This window comes from Drosophila gunungcola, assembly GCF_025200985.1.
Source record: "Drosophila gunungcola strain Sukarami chromosome 3L unlocalized genomic scaffold, Dgunungcola_SK_2 000014F, whole genome shotgun sequence".
In the NCBI taxonomy this organism is placed as follows: Eukaryota; Metazoa; Arthropoda; class Insecta; order Diptera; family Drosophilidae; genus Drosophila; species Drosophila gunungcola.
The window spans coordinates 365,830-385,956 of NW_026453182.1; the positions used below are offsets into that span (position 1 = coordinate 365,830).

Here is a 20,127-nt window from a genome sequence, read left to right on the forward strand (position 1 = left end):
AGATGTTAACAAACTTAACAATAAATTAGTTTAAGACTTGACGTCTTGTTTTCAAACTGTTATTTTAGTGGTATATTTCCGTTAAATTTTTAAAATTACCAAGTATTTAAGTTGGTATATTTTCCTGAACCGGATGGTATATTTTAATAATTTGACCCCGGTCACATTGCAAAAAGAATCTCTAGGATAGTTTATTATTATGCGCTCAAAACAAATATCTCACCTTTTTCAAACGGAATACAAATAAGATAAACCAAAAATGCAGTTCTCCTGGATGAAGGTGGCCATATACCTCCTAACTTTCCTCACATACGCCTATTCCGGCTACGGATCCAGCACAATAGTCCATGTAAAACACATCATCTTTGAGAATCTGTAATAGATGATATCTGTATTCCTGTATCTCTCCCCCCGGATTTTAGCTAAGGGATGCCATTATAGCGGCGGAGGCAATATTTGGTGACGTGTTCAAGAACCTGATAGTTCTGGTGCGCAAATTTCGCACGGTTCACGAGGTATTCGATGCGGCAGTGGACGAGAATTGCGTATACCAATGCCCCGCTCCGGATATCGGAGGACCAGGTATGTGACGCAAATCGAATTATGTAAATTTCCCGGCGTCTATATATACTCCATGTATGATCGATTTTACAGCCCCTCGGGCGGTTCAGAATAAGTTCTATACTCCCACGGCCGACGGATGTGGTTCGCTGGGCTTGAGGATCAGCACGGATTACCTGCCCGCCAAGGAAATGGAGACATGCTGCAATGATCATGACATTTGCTACGACACCTGCAACAGCGATAAGGAGCTGTGCGACCTGGATTTCAAGAGGTGCCTCTACAAATACTGTGATAGCTACGAGAAGTCCATTGCCAGCGATCTTATGATGAAGGGATGCAAGGCGGCTGCCAAGATGCTATTTACCGGCACCCTAACTCTGGGCTGCAGGTCCTATCTGGACTCCCAGCAGAGATCCTGCTACTGTGTTCCTCCAAAGACCTCCTCCTACAATGGAAACAGCAACAAGGGCAGCAGCAGGGAGAAGCAGCAGCGCCAGAAGTACGGCTGGAAGGATCGGAACGAGATATAGTACCGGATCACTTTTCACGAGGGTGCGGGGCACATGGGGTATTATCTAGATAAGTGCGCGTTAAATGTTTTCGTTAACCTGTGTTGTGTTAGTTTATGAACGGGTGTCTATAGCCTTTAGACTCCTTTTGACGAATTTCATAATTGTATACCAAATTGTGGCATGCGAACGGTTCAGACTGTTAAATACATTGATATTTTTACCTATAAGAAATATGTTTTATTTATAAAAATGTTTTGGTCTTTAATCGCCACAGAAACAGATTTACATTGACGTGGTCTATTAACTCAAATGTGCTAAGATGTGATGTTTTTGGAAAACTTAGTCTATACGTGTACATAATTATTTAAAAAGTTTATAAGCCCGCCAAATATTTATTAAATACTTTCAGCCAAAGAGGTAATGGTATGAAAATCTTTTTATATTGAGTAAAAACCATTTATACATTAACAATTTAAAAAAAAACTGGGGGTAACACGTTTAACAAAATAAAAAAGCAATCATTTTAAACATAACAAAACAATGGTACCTACACTGGTAAAAAAAACTTAGTAAATACAAATGTTTTGTACTCAATTTAAATATTTGCTCTTCAATTTTCGCCAATTGCGGCTTTTAGTTATTTTCAATATTAAAAATTAAATAATTTAGAATTTTTCAAAAATTTTAGATATTTTTAATATTAAAAATTAAATAACTTAGAATTTTTCAAAAATATTCATTTGATTTTTTTTAATTGATTTAATATCTGAAAATTTAATTTACGTTTAAACCTTATTAAATTAATTAAAATGTGTTGATATCAAATTGGCATTACTTTTAATCTAATATTTTCATAATTATTAAAGTATTTAATATTAAATCGTGCAATTTACTACGCATTAAATTTTAAATTATGATTTAATATTTAATATAAATATGAAGTATAAAAATTTGAATTCAATAATCAGATAATTATTTTTACTATTGTTTTTTTATTAGTGTATATGCTGACAGATCTTTAAAGAAGCCTAACATAATAAAGTTTTCTTAAATAAATAATTTCAAGCTAATAAATATATAAAATAAAAGCCAAATAAATAATTTCAAGCTAATAAATATATAAAAAAAGCCAAATTTGAAGAAAAAAAGCTGACGTGCCAACACTATTCTCCAACACTGCTTTTATTGGTACACCGCACAACACTGAAACGAAACAAGCGCAGCGAAAGATTTTGCAATCCGCAGAAAAGACTTATTAATAAACCGAATTTTATGCGGATGGCCAGCGAGCTGAGGACCTAAGATGGGCTACGATGTGAATCGCTTTCAGGGGGAGGTGGATGAGGAACTCACCTGCCCGATTTGCTCCGGCGTGCTGGAAGATCCGCTTCAGGTTTGTTTTGTTTGCAGTTCGTGCAAAGTACACATATACCCAAATGCACCATATGTATTATATATATTTACCGATTCAGGCCGTGATGTGCGAACACGCCTTCTGTCGCGGGTGCATTAATGAGTGGCTAACCCGACAGCCCACCTGTCCGGTGGATCGCAACGCCCTGACCACCGCCAACCTGCGTGCAGTTCCTCGCATATTGCGCAATTTACTGTCCAGGTGAGGGACACCCACCTCCTCCTCCTCCTCCTGTGCCAAAACTAACATTTAATACTTTCCAACCAGACTGTCAATTACCTGTGACAATGCCCCCTACGGCTGCACGGCCGTCCTCAAACTAGATGCCTACAATTCCCATCTGGAGGAGTGCATCCACAACCCGAAGCGTCCGTTTCCCTGCGAGAAAGGCTGCGGCTTCGACATACCCAAGGACGAGCTTAAGGATCACAACTGCGTCCGGGAGCTGCGCACGCTGATCGTCAAGCAGACGGAGAAGATGGGCGAGCTCAAGTCGGAGCTCACAGACCAGCAGCTGACTATCAACGAACTGAAGCGGGAACTGCAGCTGTTCAAGGACTTTATGCGTGCCATGCGCGTCTCCAATCCTGCGATGCGGGCCATAGCCGACCAGATGGAGCGCGACGAGGTGATCCGCTGGAGCAGCACGCTGCCCCGAGCCAGGGTCACACGCTGGGGGGGAATGATCTCTACGCCCGACGATGCACTGCAGGTTGAGAATAGAAAATATATATACTTGGGACATTGTGTAGCTTAACTTTTTACAAATCTTACAGCTGATGATCAAGCGCGCTTTGTCCGAGTCGGGCTGTCCGCCACACATCCTGGATAGTCTCATGGAATTCTGCCACGAGCGACGTTGGCCACGAGGACTCAGTTCCCTGGAAACGCGACAAACCAACCGTAGAATCTACGACAACTATGTGTGTCGACGCATTCCAGGTAACACAGGTACACAGCCAAAACCATTTATACTTTTCCGAATATAATTAGGACCTCCCGAGTAAAAGTTATGACCCGTCAGCTGCATGGTTCCGCGGTTTAGCGAAATATTTTATTATATAAAAACGTTGCCAAGCACCTGATTTTCGTATTCTTAACTACACTGCGGAACCTGTATGTGATACGTTTTCATGGGCTTTTAAGTCAGGCGCACCCAATTATCACGGAAAAGTAAAAATGGGTTTGTGAAAATTTCAAAGTGTTTGATGTTTGTTTCTGTGTAACAAGCTTTTTTTCTGATATCAGGCTAAACATATTAATGTACTTATCCACAGGCAAGCAAGCTGTGCTCGTTCTGAGCTGCGACAACCTCCATATGACTGAGGACGTCATGATCGATCCCGGCCTGGTCATGATCTTCGCCCATGGAATCGAGTAGGCCCAATTCGCTGCCTAACCACTTATCCTAGGTTAACTGCTAACTATATCGAACAGTGCTCAGTTTTGTTGATTCCTTAACTTAAGTGTAAGCAATTGAAGCAATAGTGTAAGAAAAAGCTCGAAAAGCGTACCATTCAAGCGCCTCATGACGACTTTCAAGTTGTACAAAAAATTATACATTTACTTCGGATCATTGTTTTTTTCCATTTAGTTCGTAAACAATTTCGCATATTCCATTAAAATCGCATACCCAATAATAAATGTTTGATTAAGCGATCTCAACACTTATCCCTTTGTTATCGTTCACTTCAACTAATTTTTATGAAAGGTAGCTGTGAGTGTCTTAATCCGTGTTTCAATTCTTATTGCACACCTTACTTTAAGTTTTGACAAAATGGTCAATACTTTTAGAATACATGTAAAAAATAAATAATAAAAAATGTACTTGAATTACGTATATGCCTAATATTTGTTGCATTACGTACTGCAATTAGATTTTTACTAAGATTATTTTATTTCTCAATTCGTCGTAAAACCATTATTGGGCTAAATAATTTTAAATTCAGTTTTGAACCACAAGGCAAACAAATTTTTTGTTTACTTCCTAAAAAAAAAAAAGCAAAGGCATATTTAAATGTTGGTATGTGAAGTTTTAAAAATATATATATTTTCGATTGCTAACGCTTTCTCAAATCATTTTTCTTAAAGTTCGAAATTTTTTGTCTCAACTTCGTGGTTAGGAATAGTAATAAAAATGATTACTCAAGTTAAACGAATGGGTCTGGTTTCTTATCAGCTGAAAGGGCAGAAAAGCGGCTGCATTTAGAAATCCCAAACAGAAGTTCACTGGGATGCCCACCACTCGTGGGCACCAACACATCGGGGAGATCACTCCGCCTCCGCTCTTGCGACCCGTAAAAGTTCTGGGCAACATCTGTTTACCGAAAAGGAAATCGAACAGCAACAAAAACGAGAAGCAACCGCCGAGCTAAGAAAAAATAAACAAAAGAAAACCAAACTAGTTCCTCCACGAGCTTTGGATGCTAACCGGTTTCGGCTTTTGTACACCCGTTCTGTTGTTTTTTTCCTACATAATACAACATTATTAAATGTTTGCATCTGGTTACATGTGCCAAAAATCGTTTGATTATACAAGCTAGTTTTTGTCTCGTTTATTTTTTTGTTTTTTTTTTTGATTTTGCCAAAACATTTTGAATATTGATAGAAGCAATTAGAGCCCTCCGACCGACAAAAGGGGACGCCCCCGTGGCGATTGAAAAGTGAGAGTTGATGTCGATCGGCATCCCACAGTTGATCGCGAAGCGGCCGAGCTAGCGGACGTGTCCAGCTGCGATCCCCGAAAGAAAACCCATCGAAGAATCCGAAATGAATCTGTCAGTTCCGGTGCTCATTGTGGCCCTCATCTGCCTGGGAGCTGTGTCGGCATTCCCCCAACTGAGGCAGCGAAACGAGAAGCAGGTCCAGACCGGAGAGGATGATTTGCGTAAGTCTGGAGGTCTTAAAAATTAATAAACTATATCTATTTGCTCAGACGAAATCAAAACTTGGCATTATGGAACAAGTACTTTAACTGTGGGTTTGGAGTCTCAAAATCTGTTGTTTAAGTGTTTTAAATTTGTAATTACGTTTCACACTGTGCGCAGAATAAATATAGCCTGGCGTATACACAATTTGAAGATTACAAAAATAACCTATCTTTGATTTTCATTTGTTCAAAGTTAATCAAAAACTTCCTTGCGTTTTTTTTTGGAATTATTATTATACCCTTGCAGAGGGTATTATAATTTCAGTCAGAAGTTTGCTACGCAGTGAAGGAGACGTTTCCGACCCTATAAAGTATATATATTATTGATCAGCATCACTAGTAGAGTCGATCTAGCCATGTCCGTCCGTCTGTCCGTCCGTTTATATGCAAACTAGTCTCTCAGTTTTAAAGCTATCTGCATGAAACTTTCCCAAAAGTTGTCTTTCTATTGCAGGTAGTATATAAGTCGGAACGAGCCGGATCGGTCGACTATAGCACATAGCTCTCATAGGAACAATCGGAAAAATAAATGAAAAAAAATTATAACTTTGCTGTTTTTTAATTTTTTGTTTAGTTCTTCGAGATATAGTAATGGTTTAATATTTCAGAATTACGGTTTAAATTTCATCAAAATCGGACGACTATAGCATATAGCTCCCATAGGAACAATCGGAAAAATAAATGAAAAAAATTATAACTTTTCTGTTTTTTAATTTTTTGTTTAGTTCTTCGACATATAGCAATGTTTAATTATTTCAGAATTATGGTAAAAATTTTATCAAAATCGGACGTCTATAAAAAATATATAAAATAACTATCTAATAATTGAGCTGCAAATCATCATAGTTTCAATGTTTTTCAGCACATACTCAAGTACATCATAATTTAAATGTTTTCAAAAGTATTTAATTAATGCAATAGCTGCAAGGGTATATGAACTTCGGCTTGCCGAAGTTTGCTTTCCTTCTTGTTTTTGTTTGAATTCTGTTTTAATCATTGTTTTTAAAGGCATATTTTTGTTTGAAAAAATCTAAGGACCTTTCTTACCCCCTTTTACTATGAGCTTTGGTGCATTTAAGGCTTGCAAAAATAAAAAAAATAGCAAAAAAATGCGATTATGGTCTACGCATTGACTTTAAAGTTTATCACTCATACGTACTGTTGCCTTTGATCAAATATTTAATTTTCAACCTTGTCACTTTTACAAACGTGATGGGATCAAAAAAACGAATTTCTCTTTTATTTTTATCTGAGATTAAAATTTCTTATAACACAACCGACCTTATGTACATACGAGTTTTTTAACAAGTATCATTAAAATCGTTCAGTTTTAAAATGTCAAATAACAAATTCAAACATAGATTTAAAAAGATAAGTATTCTTAGCTACTTTAAGTAAAAAAGACAATAATTTACTACAGTCTGATATTTATATTTATATTTTAATCGTTTCTTACAGCCTCCAAAGGCGCCACTATTGAGGAAGTAGTGGTGGAATCTGCCTTGTACATCAAACCGAAGTCGAACCCTCAAGTGCGACGCGTTCGTTCCGTTTTGGATCAAGGATCAGGAGTCACCCACAAGCGGGTGAAGCGTCAGCGTCAGCGAGGATTTGGTGATCGGTATGCCGGAAATCCTGGATTTGGCAACGGTTTCGGATTTGCCGGCAATCAGGGATTCGGCGGCAACCAGGGATTCGGTGGTAATCAAGGATTCGGTGGAAATGTGCAGGCAGGCACATCGGCCGGAGCTGGAGGAACCAAGGCGGGCGTGGATGTTGGAGCCGGACCCGATGGCGGCAATGCCAACGCCAATGTTGAGTTGAATCCCCTGGGACCACTCGGACCAAATGGCTACAACCAGGAGCAGGCCGCCTCAAATGGGGCTGCCCACAATAACTACAACAATGGACTGAACTCCGCCTCCTCGGCGGCCATTGGACAGGCGCAGGGCTTCCAATCGCAGAGTGCAAATGGATCTTTCGGTGCCTCCTCCGCCAGCACGGCTACTCAGTCCCAGAACTCCGGTCCCTTTGGGTCCAATAATGCCGCAGGTGCCTCGTTGAGTCAGGTGTATTATCTGCCCAATGGACAGACCATCAACTTCAGCTCGGGCAACTCCTTCGCCAATGGAGGAGCCAACCGGGGCAGTAGCCACGGGTCAGCGGTTTCCGTTAGCCGCTAAGAGCATGGTGCACTTTGCAGGGAAAACACCTCCAAGTTAATCCATTGTCAGCAATCCTATGTGCAAATGTCTAAAATATGCAAATAAATATGTATGATTGAGTCGAACATTAATTGGAATAACTGATAGGCAGCTAATGGTGAGTATACTAAAGCCCTTAAACATTTACATGTGTCATTGTAAACATATCTTGAATAATTCAAATATAAGTAGGTTCCAAAATCAAGTGTAGAATTCGGTTTATAAGCAATTAAAACCATTTTGATGCCTTACATTGTTTTGTTGAAAAACTTTTTAATATTAAAAATTTGAGACTTGTATTTCATTTCTTAAAAATTAAAAGTTATCGAAGACTTTTTTATTTTATGTAAAGTCATACTGATATTTAGGTCATAAAAGTATAAATCAGTCATATTCTAAATATTTCTTGGTCATTCATTTCTAAAAAATGTACTTTTTGTATCATTGTTTTATAAAACTACGATTTCGCATATGGGATCATTTTCTTCTGAAGAATTCGCGTTTTTTGATACCTAACACTATGAGTAGAAAACAAATAACAACGAATTCTTTATCGGATAATAACTTAAAAATGATATTGTTTGTTAAAAAATTTGGTTTTTGGGTTTCATATAAGCCTGATAAGCGGGAAATAAATATTTACTTTTCCTTGTGACTAGCAAAAGTCTAGCCATTAGCGACATAGGAAATTTGTTTGATTTTATTTCTTGGGGTTTCTAATAATTACAAATATAATTTTGCTTTAAAGCTAACAAGTCACCTTAGGACTTGGGTCTGACCAGTTTTCATATTTGAAGTTTATTTGAAAGGTCTTTAATAGCAGTTACTGTGAATTAAAATGTGTTCCCATGAAAGTTATTTAAGACAAACAATATCGGTCTTTAAATAAGTTAACCCTGAGTTCCAAGCTTTTTAATAACCAAAGTGTAAGAAAATTAGCTTTGTATTCCATACACTTTTTTGGTAAATGTTGAATATATTTTTTGCATTATTTTTGCTTAAAAATACTTGTACAAAAATTCAAATCAGTGGGCGGCAAGTCTTTTACCTAATAAGCTATAATTTTTGGTGGCTGAGCAGCAGCAGAGCACCAGCAGAGCATGACACAAACAGAATAAAACCGCAATCGGCATCATAGGAAGTATGTATGCCGAGCACTGATTTAAATTTAAGTTTCCCAATGTTGCTTTAAAAAAGGGTTTTTACCAACAGAAAAATTAAGAATCGTTTTCTAATTGTTGCTACAATTAAGGGGATTGAATTGTAAAATGGTTGATCTTTATTTGCGCGACTATGCCCAACTAATGTTCCTTAACATAACTAATCCGACTCGCTCTCGCTTTCCGACTGGAAGTCACCCACTTCGATGGAAAACTTGTACTCCTGATCGCAACCCAAGTAGGAATCGCTCATGTAGTACAACTTGTACTCGTGTTTGCCCGGACTGGGGGCCACAAAGTCCAGCTTGACCTTTGCCTTCTGCTGCAGCGTGAGCCGTTTGATGGAGAGCAGGGAGTTGGTCTTGGGATCACCGATGACCACCCACCATCCCTCTTCGCGTTTCTGCGGGAAGAAGGGTGCGATGACTGGGCCGGTCACTTCATCCTCACGCTCCAGTTGAACCACCACATTGACGGTTGAGCCTGAGTTGATGCGATCTTTGTCCACCACCTCGTAGTTGAGCTCAATGTTGGGATACCGGTTACAGAAACGGGCCACATCGGCCATTTGCAAATCGGAGAGCTGCAGCAGGCGGGTGCGGTCCTCATCCTCCAGTTCCATGATGTCGAAAACGGTTTCGATTTTCTGAAAAATACGCACAGGGCAAATAAGTAAAGCGAAGATGTTTCTATATGTTTTTCTCACCTTTTCTGTGCATCGCTTGACAATCTCGGGACTGAAGTGCGGCAACTGTTTCAAATACGAATCCTTGGTCCACATGGCCTGTGTGACCATCTGCGCGAGCTCCATGGCAGCCACAGCCGGCGAAAGCCAGCCATTCGAACTCAGCACATCCACACAGGCTTGGATGAGTCGGATTGCCTTGCTAAGTATCTGCTCCGTGTCACCCTGCAGTTCGGGTCCCAATTGCAAACGCGAAAGATGAGCCTGGAGCAGCAAATTGGTCTTAATGTGTGGATCATTGAACCTGAAAAGAGATGGGTTAAATTGTTTTCCGGTGTAAGTAAAGTGAGAATAACTTACTTTGGAGCCGTTTCATTGGGCCCGGTGAGCTTGTTTGGTAATCGCTGCGACAGGGTGCGTAGAACCTGCTCCTCATGGTGCCTGACCACCACATCCTCGTATTCAGCGGCGGACGAAATGATCTCCAGCAGGCCACGCACTTTCGTTTTGCTGTTTAATGACAAACTGAAGAGTTCTAAAAGGAAAAAAAGAAAACGTTTTAGGCTAAAATAAAGATAATTGGATGGTAAACATTTGCCAACTTACCAATCGTTGTGTAGTTAATGTAATAGTAGGCCGCAATCATGCCCAGATTAAGTGGCAGAGTGTCCATATCGTCCTCCACGCTGATACACTTTGACTGCTCGAGATCGCTCAGCGTATTTTCCACCAACTCCGATAGATGATCGGACAGATGGCGATGCGTGACGCCCTGCAGATTGTAGTAATTGGGATTTTGGGTCAATCTCCTGTACAGGAACGTCCAGGTGAGATAGTCCACGGCATCCTGCTTGTTCTCAATTGTCTTGGTCACCACCTCCGCGTTAAAGTGATCGTGCATTCGATGATCCAAATGACTTTCAATGGGCAGCGGTTCGTTGATGAACTTCTTGAAGAAGTCCTTCTTGCTGCTCTGGCACATCAGCACGCACTTGGCATCCGCATCCTCGTTGGGCCGATTGGCTCGTCCAATCATCTGCAGCACATCGGTAATGGGATAATCCTCGTACGAATGATTCTTGCCGTTGTAGAACTGTGTGTCCATGATGATCACCAAGTGAGCCGAGATGCTCATGCCCCAGCACAGGTCCTTGGAGACAACAGCCACTTGCACAGCTCCGGAGTCAAAGAGCTGTTCCACCAGGCGATGATCGGAGGCGGACAGTCCCTCGTGGAGGTAGGCCACTCCTTGGGCTAAGGTCTCCTTCAAAGTCTTGTCCGTCATTCGCTCCAGGAAGGGCTTGATGTCCTCCTCCTCGGCATGGAAGAATCGATTTGGCTGCAAGTCCGAGGCGGCGTAGGTCAGGACATCAATAGCCGTGAGCCTGGCCTGCTTTCTGGACGAGACGAAAACAATCACAGGCTTGTGGGCGCTGTACTTGAGAATGGCATTGTAAACCGGCTTGGACATTGTGGCTATCCTGGTGGCATTGTGGGTGACATTAAATCCTTGGATGTGCAGCTCCAGCGGAATGGGCCGCACACTTGGGTGGAAGTTGAAGGTGGCATTCGGATTACAGCCCAGCCACTGGGCCACATCCCTGGCATCGGTCAGCGAGGCGGACAAGGCCACTATCCTGATCTGCTTCTCAATCTGCGAGCTAATGTACCGCATTCTAGAGCACACAATCTCCAGCACAGGACCATCCTCTCCGCCCACCAGCTGCAGCTCGTCCACAATGAATAGGTTCACCAGTTGCACGTTCTTCCTCTGCTTCCACCTGCGCGACAAGACATCCCACTTATCCGCAGTGGTGATTACCAGCTGTCCCTTGGCAATTAGCTTCAGATCGGTGCCGGTTTCGCCCGTTAATTTAACCACTTTTATGTCCAGCGCACCAAACTTTCCATGCCAATCCGCAAAGACCAGATCCGCCAGAGCCTCCTGCGAAACCAAGTACACACATCGGGCATCCGTTTGAGTGGTAAACAAGCGCATAATGGCAAACTCTGCAATGGTCATCTTTCCGGATCCAGTTGGAGCTCCCACAAAGACGTTTTCATCACTGTTGTAGACCGCGTTGAAGACCTGCGTCTGGATGGGATTGAACTGCGGGAAGCGTTGCGAGTAAAACGCTTCGAACTTGGGTTGCCGCAAAGCACTAATGGGCAGCGGTTGCAGATCCAACAGTTCCGTAGGTGGCATGTTCTTCTCGGGCAGAATCAAGTGTCGGAAGGAGACGGGCAACTGGGTCTCTGCACCTATCCACCGATCCGAGACAATCCGGAGGAAGTACTGCGGCGGCAGTGGCTCAAAAACGGGCACAAAGAATTTGAGCTGATGCTCGTCCTGGGAGTACTTCTGCTTCAGCAGGAAGAACTCGTGATGGAGAATGAGTTCAGAGTCCACATCTTCAATCAACACCCAGAAACCTTCGGACGCGCCATGCACCTTCTCGTCCCATTGGAAGTCTGGGGTGATGGTGAGCTCCACTCTTAGTGTTCCCCTTGTTATGGGTTGAATGTGCGTGGAGAGCTCCAGCTTGGGAAACTGGTGCACAAACTTGTGGATGGTTTTGCCGAGCTTGGGCACTCTTATCAGCTCACCCAGTTCATGGGGCTCCAAGTCATAGAGCCTACCCCAAGGGAAGTGCTTCTTCTCCAGCTTCTTGGCAATCTCATCGGGCATCTTCTTGAACTGCCTGAGTGGAGTCATCGATTGCCACATCCTTCGGTCGATCATTTTGCAGAGCGTCAACGTTTTGTCTGCCAATTGAGCCCATCCGCGGGTCAGGACAATCTCAAAGATGGCCCGCATCAAACGGGCAGCGGATTGGGTGATGAACACCATGTCCGACATCAAGGCGAAGCCCTCCAGTTTCAATTGAGAGATATATGCCTGCAGCAGGACGTTTACCTTGGCACTATGCTCCTCAATGGACTCCTTAATTGGAATGGGTACTCGTTCCATTAGCTTTTGCAGCTCCAACTTTTCCTCTTCCCTGACGGAAATGTGTCGAAACTCGGAGGACAAAGAAAATACGCGGAAACAGCTCAATCTCGCTGAGAGTTTGCTTCAGCAGCTGGTTGTAAGTCAGCATGGTTTCGTGGGTCAGGTAGTAGTGAGAAGCAATTCGTCCCAGGTCCGTCACCTGGAAGTGTCCCGTCTTCCGATCGTACTTCACGAGACCACTCCGCTCCAGACAGCAGGCTGCAGTGTGCAGGAGATCCGCTCGATGCTGCTCCAACAGAGGATCCGCTTTTATGGCATCGTGAGAAACTCCGTACAGCGTGGGGTTTCTCAGCATCCTGATGTACAGATAAGTGTATCCCAGCCAGTTAACCGCATCCTGCAGATGTTGGACGGTTCCCAGCACAATCTCCGCATTCAACATGTCAGGCAGCTTGGATATGAATTGCGACTCAATGGGCAACTGCTGGTTAAGCAGGGAGAGGTAAAACTGCAGCTCGCTGTGGTTAGTGATGAGGATGCCCTCGCCCTTGGTGTCGTACTGCGGTCTTCCAGCACGACCCAGCATCTGCAGGACATCCAAAGCACTCAGCTCCACCCAGCGTCCCTTTTCCGGATTGTACACCTGCGTTCCTTTGATTATTACCGTGTGAGCGGGGAGATTCACACCCCAAGCTAGCGTGGCGGTGGAAACCAGCACCTGGATATGCCGATCCGCGAAAAGATCCTCCACCAGGGTACGGTCGACACGGGTCATTCCAGCATGATGGATGGCGAATCCGTAGGGCAGCAGCTCCTTTAGCTCGGTGTTCTTCACTTGCTCGGCTTCCGTGCGCAGCACTTCCATGCTGGCTGAACCCTCCCTCAGGAAGCTACCGAGGGTATCTTGCTCCAGGCACATGTCCCTCACTGCTCTGGCCGTTTTGCCAGTCTCCTTGCGCGAGTGTACGAAGACCAGCACCTGATTCCGTCCAGCATGCTCCATGGTCTTCTCGTAAACAATCTCGTTCATCACCTGGAAGCGTTTCAGGGCCTTCTTCTCCGTCACACCGATATACTGCTGCTCCAGGGACACCGGCCGATAGCTGTTGTCAAAGTAGAAGAGGCCTTTGTCGGGCTTCACACGCAAGAAGGTGGCCACATCCTGGTAGTTTGGCAGAGTGGCAGACAAGCCCACCAGTCGCACCTCCTCCTGGGTGGTCTCAATGTTCGAATAGTACGAGCCACCAGGGCCTCCAGCACCGGACCACGCTCGTCATGGAGCAGATGGATCTCATCGATGATAACCAATCGCACAAGGCTCACAAATGTACGCTCTCCTCCCTTGCGAGTGATGATATCCCACTTTTCCGGTGTGCACACAATCACTGTGTGGCAGCAATCTGTTCCCTGGTCAGCTGGTGATCTCCAGTCAACTCAGAGACCGTGAGATTATAGCAGGCAAGGCGTCGTCCAAAGTTGCCCACCATTTCCTGTACCAGCGATTTCATGGGAGCCACGTAGATGATCTTGAAGTCCTGCGCATTGATGGTCCCGTCTTCGTTGATGTGCTTACCAATCTCCCGCATCATGGTAAGCAGGGCCACATTGGTCTTACCCGCTCCAGTGGGGGCACACAGCAGCATATTCTCATCACTGTCCAGAGCGGCTTTGTATAGGCGACTTTGGATGCGATTAAGTGTCTTGAAGCCTTCGAAAACGGGTTGCACGTATTTCGGCAGCTTGTCCACCGGCTGCAGTTCCTCATTGGCATCAAAGGGAACTGGTTTCAGGGCAGGAACGTGCACCTCTTCGTAGCCTTTACGCTGCTTTCTGTAGGAACCATCGGGCAGCTGGCAGCGCTTGTTGGCCATGAAATGGGATCCCTGCGTGAACGCCATCTCGTCCAACTCGAGCAGCTGCCGCACACCGGCCACCTGTCCTGCAGCCGCCGCTCCACCATCCTCGGCATCGCCCTTGCCACGCTTGCTGCCCCGGGATTCACTCTCATCCTGATCCTCTGCCTTTCCCGTGTCCAATTGCCGGAGGATCTTGGCCAGGGCGGAATTTCCACGCATCTTCTCGCGAATCCTTTGCCGCTCGCTGTCCGTCTGAGCCGAAGCCAGCATGGTGCAGTACAGGACCATCTGGCGGTTGAGTTTCAACTGCTTGATAAAGTCAAAGCAATCGTAGCCCAGCAGAAGCACCAGTTGGTTTTCGCAATCGCGATCGTCGGCGGCATCTTTGAGGATCTTGAGCACATCGGCCGCCTTGCTCTGCGACACCATGGCATCTTTGTAGAACTTGCTCAGGCAGCGCTGCAACCAATACGCATCTATGTCCAAGGGATGCAAGGAGCGCTCCTTCTTTACATTATTGGCTGCCTCCTCGTTGGCCAGCTGTGGTTGGGAATACGAATTATTAAGAGGAAACTTAAGTTTAGTTATACTACTCACATTCTCAGCATGCAGGGTGTGATCAATGCGCGCCTCTTCGCCCTCATCCTGGGCATCGTCATCGCGAATCTCGCCATACATGTCGTTATCGCTCTCCTCCTCGGATTCCTCAAACTGCACATTGATGCCGTAGGTTTCATCGATCTGCTCCTCGTTGTTGGGGGCAGCAGTCAAAGCGTTCACCGCATCGCTGCCAAAGTCTGTGATCTTCTTGCCCAGATTGACCAGCAGGGCAAAGCGCTCATCGGTGACTGCGCCCAGCAAGCTGTCCACGTCCCTTTTTCGCTCCCGATCCTTCAGGCGATCGTTCTTCAGCACAGCCAGAATCTCGTCGGCGGCACCGCACAGGATGTCCCTGGGCTGATCCCCCAGAGCCTCCTGGATGAAACTGAGCAGGACCTCGTAGGTCTGGCGGGTTTCCTGCGTCTTGGGCCGGTAGACAATGCCCACCATCTCGTCGATACCCTCGGAGAGCAGAGTGGCGCCCTTCATCCGCTCGAAATCGTACTGGGCCTCATCTCGCTTCTGGCGCTTCACCTTGCGCTCCTCCGTTTTCTCCGGCTTCGTCCGCTGGTAGCGATCACCCATGCGGGTCCCGTCCAGTTTTCCCACGAGGGAACACACCTCGCCGGTGGCCTCATCGCGTCGCGGTCTTTCGATTAGTCGAACATCGGCTTGCAGCACAAGATTGGAGTTCTGAAACATAAAAAACACATTTTACATGTTTGTGAAATCTTTTGCAGACGCCGCATGGACAGGGGAAAGTTTTTTCCGGGCGGGATTCCGTACTTACCTGCCTTGTACTCGTACTGCAGCTGACGTGCTGCGGCATCCGCCATATCTGCTGATAAGTTTGCAGAGTTTTTTAATACTTAAATTAACTTATTTTTATAGATTTTTCAATTAATCGTAGTGAAAAGCCGCTGCTTGTGGTTTGGCCACCACACAGAGTTGCATTCGAATCGTTCACACAGAAGTGGCATTCACACAAAAGATTTGTATTGGTATTTTTTTGGTCCACTCTTAAAATTATTTGATTTTAAAAAAATGTTTTTAGTTTATATTTCAGTATAAATAATAATTAAATCAGTCGAGCAGTGCAACCAAAAGAATCATTATTTTTGTTTACTATTACCTTGAGGTACTTTTGTAAGTTAAAAAATATATTTAATACATTTATTTTTTAACTTTACTACAAAGAACATAATGATAGCTGTTTAATATATTCTTTTTTAAATTATTTATTATGCCCAAATTACATTACAATTTTTGGAATACATAATAACCACCATGGTTTTAAGTTGTAAGGTTTTAATGTATTAAATTTGTTTAATTATTGTAAACGAAAATGATGTTTATCTGTGTATTCAATTAATGGTTATCAAAAACACCTATTTTTTAAGTATTAAAATAATTAAATATAAAACATATAGCTAACGGTAATTCTTTTATATGAAAGTGGTATTTTTTAGTTTAGTTTCCAGCACTTTGGTCACACTATTGTCGACGCCGGCAGCGACGCTGGCGTCTATTTACAACGCATCGTTTTTGTTTATTGTTCAGTCAAATCGAATCCCGGCGGTCATGAGCTTATATATGAGGCTGCAGCTGGTTTAACTGGAAACATTTGTGGTCCGTCGACTGTTCGAGATCATTGCACACGACTGTCACAAGTCATCAGCATCGAGGAAACCGGAGAACCTGTGGGAACCAGTGAGAACCAGTGCCAACATGTTGCTGCCCCCGCACCAAGAAGCCTGCAACCCCGGCTTCTGCGACTGCCCCTTTCCCAACTCCATAGAGGTCACCAGCCACAAGGGCCACATACCCGACCTGGTTCGGTGCCGCTGCGGCGAGGATGAGCCCGGCAATGCGAGACCCTGGAAGTGGCACGCCACAGACGAATCGGATGCCATTGTGACCGACAGGGACGTCATCTTCCACCCCACCTACAGCCAGGGCACGGCGATTGTGCGGGGAGAACGGGCCCTAAAACCTGGCATGGTCCACTTCTGGGAGATGCGCGTCATAACGACGCTGGCCGGCACAGATGTGGTGAGTTATCAGCCCGGCTTGGCAACTAGTTGGAATGCTCGGCGAGATGAATGTCAGTCAAAGTCGCCGTCTGAAAATAGAACACTGCCTGCGGCGGCATCTGGTGTGCTCGATTCCATTGGAAACAACTTAATTGTTGGCTGAATTGTACTACGGATTACAGATTACAACGCGGCGATAAGATAACAGACGTAGCGGGATGAGGAAATCTCAGTGGACAAACCAACTAGATGATAAGCCAGCAAAAGTTCAATGTAAACAATGTGTCTTCCCTTTTTCCTCGTAGATGTTCGGGATCGGAACGGAGAGCGTTAATCTAGGGCAGTTTAAGTTCCACTTTGTCTCGGCTCTGGGCACCAATGCCCAGTCCTGGGGCTTCTCGTACTCCGGCCGAATCCAGCACTGCGGCGAGCAGCTGCCCTACGGCCAGAAGTTCTCGCAGGGTTGCCTGATTGGAGTGTGCTTGGATCGGACGCGGGGGCACCTGGAGTTCTATCTGAACCGCCGGTCGCTGGGAGTGGCCTACACCAATGTGCCCACGGATCCGGATGTGAACATATATCCCATGGTCTGTTCCACGGCGGCCAAGTCTGTGATAAGGCTGATCAACTGCACGTCACAGCCGGTGACGCTGCAGTTGCGATCCTTCCAAGCTCTGTCCCGACAGCCGCTCAAGCTTGCCGAATTGCGTCAGATGCCGGGCCTCAAGGGCATTCTGCAATCCTACTGGTTCCTGGCGCCGCCAGTTCGTTACTCGCGCAACTCTCGCGAAGAAGAATTGGATTTGGGCGACGAGGCGGTGCTCTCCAGCTCCAAGCTAAGGTTGGGACGCAAGCAAAAATACCGAGGTGAGATCACTGAGTCACCATCACTTCTCTAGCGATGCGATCAATCTTTCCACCATTTTACACTCATAGAAACGGACGATGCAGGCGTTGACGACGACGACTTGTACGCCAATGCCCACAAGATCACAATGCGGCGCAGTGAAAGTGGTGACGAGGAGCGCACCGCTTCCGTCCACGAGATGTGCGACGAGTACTTCCACTACCTGCTGTAGGACCTAGAAACCATATCAAAATATTTATTATGCATTTATCTCAAGGATCGTAAATATAAATGTTTTAAGTAGAGCTGTTAAAACAACGTTTAATCTACGTTATGTTAAGCCGTCTTCGTAAATAGCCGTCTTCGAAATTAAAAGAAACTAAATCATAACCAAAAAACTCTGGTTTTTCTTGTGATTATAATATTTTTAAATCTAAGGTATTAATAATAATAATAACAATGATAGTAATAATAATAATAATTATAATAATAAAAATAAAATAATTATAATAATAAAAATAATAATAATTATCATAATAATAATAATAATATGGAGGTACCTAAAGGCGGAAAAATAAAAAAAGGAGTAAAAGTACAGTAAAAAAAATAATCAAACCAATCATAAAGCAAACCAAGATCACAAACATTAATTAATAAGAGGAAATCATAAGGGTTAAAATCATAAAAATAATTAACATGTTATTAAACATATCTCTTTAATTTATGGGAATTAAATAAACTATGAGCACATGACCCTCAATTGACCAGGAGCGTCAAGCAATAAGCCATTTATTCGGATGCAGTCGATTTTTATTTTTTGAATTTGAATTTGAATGTAAACCGCGCAGGTAAAAGTGTTGAGCATCGTCGATATCAATATATTTGAAGTCGGCGGTTTATTCTTATCTGCTTGAGGGCAGGGTTCGGTGATTAACCCCTGAAAAAAAAGTTAGCTGGCATAAGCCCAAAAACATAACGTATTGAATTACAACAACAATCAATATTACAATATTTTAATTAATGTGGAAAATTGCATACCCAAAATAGTACCTATATAACTTCTATGAATTTTATTTAAGTTAATTATGATTTAAATTTAAATTACATTTTTAGATGTTAAAATCACTTCCGAAAACAAAATATATTTTTTTTAAGTTTTTTAAGTAACTAAAAACGGCATAGATGAAAGTCAAAGCGAAATATATTAAAGTTAAGTACAAAATATTTGGATTCACTACGTTTTTGTTTTCCAATTAATTTACATGACATTCTTGAGATTAAGTGACTCTAGCTTGTGGATTGTAGATCGATTATCTCACTTTTTCAAAAGCGCAGCCGCCTTAGTCACAAACTGCCTTCTGTTGTGATCGGAAGTTTTTCCAAAACCATCTTCTAAATTGTTACTCATCCGCTAAATCTGAATTTGGTGCACCTGCAATCGGAATTGGCATGACTTCCAGGTACTGCGACTGCAGGTTCCCCAGCTCCACAGAGATATGGTCTCACATGGGTCACATACCCGACTTGGCCAGCTGCAGATGCGGCAAGTTTGGGGTCGTAAACACCAATCCCTGGCTATGGGACAGCAATGGGCAGTCGGATACTTTGATTGCCGGTGGAGACATCGTTTTCAATCCCACCAGAAGTCGGGGCACTGCCATGGTAAGGGGAAACCGATCCCTGGAGCCAGGCATGGTGCACTATTGGGAGATGCTCCCTATCTCTCCTCTAGTCGGCACTGATGTGGTAAGTGGGCTAATCTTTGGTCTTGAAAATCAACTAGGTAGCGGTAGCTCTGATAAAATGGAAAAATATAGTTTAATCAGCCCTAGGTTTTGTGCCTTATCTACAATCTGCTTTCCAATTCTCCTCCTAGATGTTTGGCATCGGAACGCAGTGCGTTGATCTCGCTCAACATGAATTCAAATATGTTTCGGCTTTGGGCAGCGATGAGCATTCCTGGGGCATCTCGTACTCTGGAAACATTCAGCACTGCGCCGAACAGTCGTCCTATGGCCAAAAGTTTTCCGGGCTGCCTGATTGGTGTGTACCTGGATCGCTCTCGCGGTCACTTGGAGTTCTATCTAAACCGAAGGAGCTTGGGCGTGGCCTTCACCAATGTGCCCGTGGATCCAACCGTACACATATATCCCATGGTCTGCTCTACGTCCTTTAGAACTGTGATAAGGCTGATCAATTCCACGTCAGTGCCTGATACACTGCTGCTTCGATCCTTCCAAACATTGTCCATCCAGAAGCCACACCAGCTTTTCGTACTGCGCCAGATACCGGGATTGGGGAAATTGCACTGGTTCCTAGACATGCCACCTCATGGCTCCAGATGATCAGTGTTTTAGTTGTGATACCAAC

General features: G+C 44.0%; 6 protein-coding genes across 7 annotated transcripts; 5 read left to right on the forward strand and 1 right to left on the reverse strand.

The window, feature by feature from the left end:
- Positions 1 to 156: 156 nt before the first annotated feature.
- Positions 157 to 1,307, forward strand: LOC128260134 (group XIIA secretory phospholipase A2). The gene is made up of 3 exons (XM_052992915.1): positions 157 to 349; positions 423 to 582; positions 655 to 1,307. Exons 1-3 carry the CDS (start codon positions 260 to 262, stop codon positions 1,092 to 1,094), a joined length of 690 nt encoding a protein of 229 aa, XP_052848875.1. The 5' UTR covers positions 157 to 259; the 3' UTR covers positions 1,095 to 1,307.
- Positions 1,308 to 2,263: 956 nt separating this feature from the next.
- LOC128260126 (E3 ubiquitin-protein ligase NRDP1) lies at positions 2,264 to 4,323 on the forward strand. Of its 2 annotated transcripts, none has more exons than XM_052992903.1 (5): positions 2,264 to 2,469; positions 2,549 to 2,691; positions 2,758 to 3,202; positions 3,267 to 3,441; positions 3,768 to 4,323. In XM_052992903.1, exons 1-5 carry the CDS (start codon positions 2,380 to 2,382, stop codon positions 3,869 to 3,871), a joined length of 957 nt encoding a protein of 318 aa, XP_052848863.1. In that variant the 5' UTR covers positions 2,264 to 2,379; the 3' UTR covers positions 3,872 to 4,323. The 2 variants fall into 2 exon arrangements, with proteins under 2 accessions (XP_052848863.1, XP_052848864.1); XM_052992904.1 differs by having other exon boundaries at positions 3,267 to 3,432.
- Positions 4,324 to 4,981: 658 nt separating this feature from the next.
- LOC128260131 (ATP-dependent RNA helicase glh-2) lies at positions 4,982 to 7,709 on the forward strand. The gene is made up of 2 exons (XM_052992911.1): positions 4,982 to 5,377; positions 6,878 to 7,709. Exons 1-2 carry the CDS (start codon positions 5,260 to 5,262, stop codon positions 7,600 to 7,602), a joined length of 843 nt encoding a protein of 280 aa, XP_052848871.1. The 5' UTR covers positions 4,982 to 5,259; the 3' UTR covers positions 7,603 to 7,709.
- A 1,170-nt stretch (positions 7,710 to 8,879) lies between these two features.
- Positions 8,880 to 15,565, reverse strand: LOC128260108 (U5 small nuclear ribonucleoprotein 200 kDa helicase). Its single transcript, XM_052992840.1, is given in 8 exon segments — positions 8,880 to 9,429; positions 9,490 to 9,772; positions 9,829 to 10,003; positions 10,075 to 12,517; positions 12,519 to 13,645; positions 13,648 to 13,806; positions 13,809 to 14,817; positions 14,875 to 15,565. Coding segments are annotated over 8 exon segments (6,270 nt in total). The 5' UTR covers positions 15,463 to 15,565; the 3' UTR covers positions 8,880 to 8,943.
- An 826-nt stretch (positions 15,566 to 16,391) lies between these two features.
- On the forward strand, positions 16,392 to 18,203 carry LOC128260122 (SPRY domain-containing SOCS box protein 3-like). The gene is made up of 3 exons (XM_052992899.1): positions 16,392 to 16,929; positions 17,216 to 17,777; positions 17,847 to 18,203. Exons 1-3 carry the CDS (start codon positions 16,606 to 16,608, stop codon positions 17,987 to 17,989), a joined length of 1,029 nt encoding a protein of 342 aa, XP_052848859.1. The 5' UTR covers positions 16,392 to 16,605; the 3' UTR covers positions 17,990 to 18,203.
- Positions 18,204 to 18,332: 129 nt separating this feature from the next.
- LOC128260133 (SPRY domain-containing SOCS box protein 3-like) lies at positions 18,333 to 20,125 on the forward strand. The gene is given in 3 exon segments (XM_052992914.1): positions 18,333 to 19,503; positions 19,634 to 19,785; positions 19,787 to 20,125. Coding segments are annotated over 3 exon segments (765 nt in total). The 5' UTR covers positions 18,333 to 19,206; the 3' UTR covers positions 20,103 to 20,125.
- Positions 20,126 to 20,127: the final 2 nt, after the last annotated feature.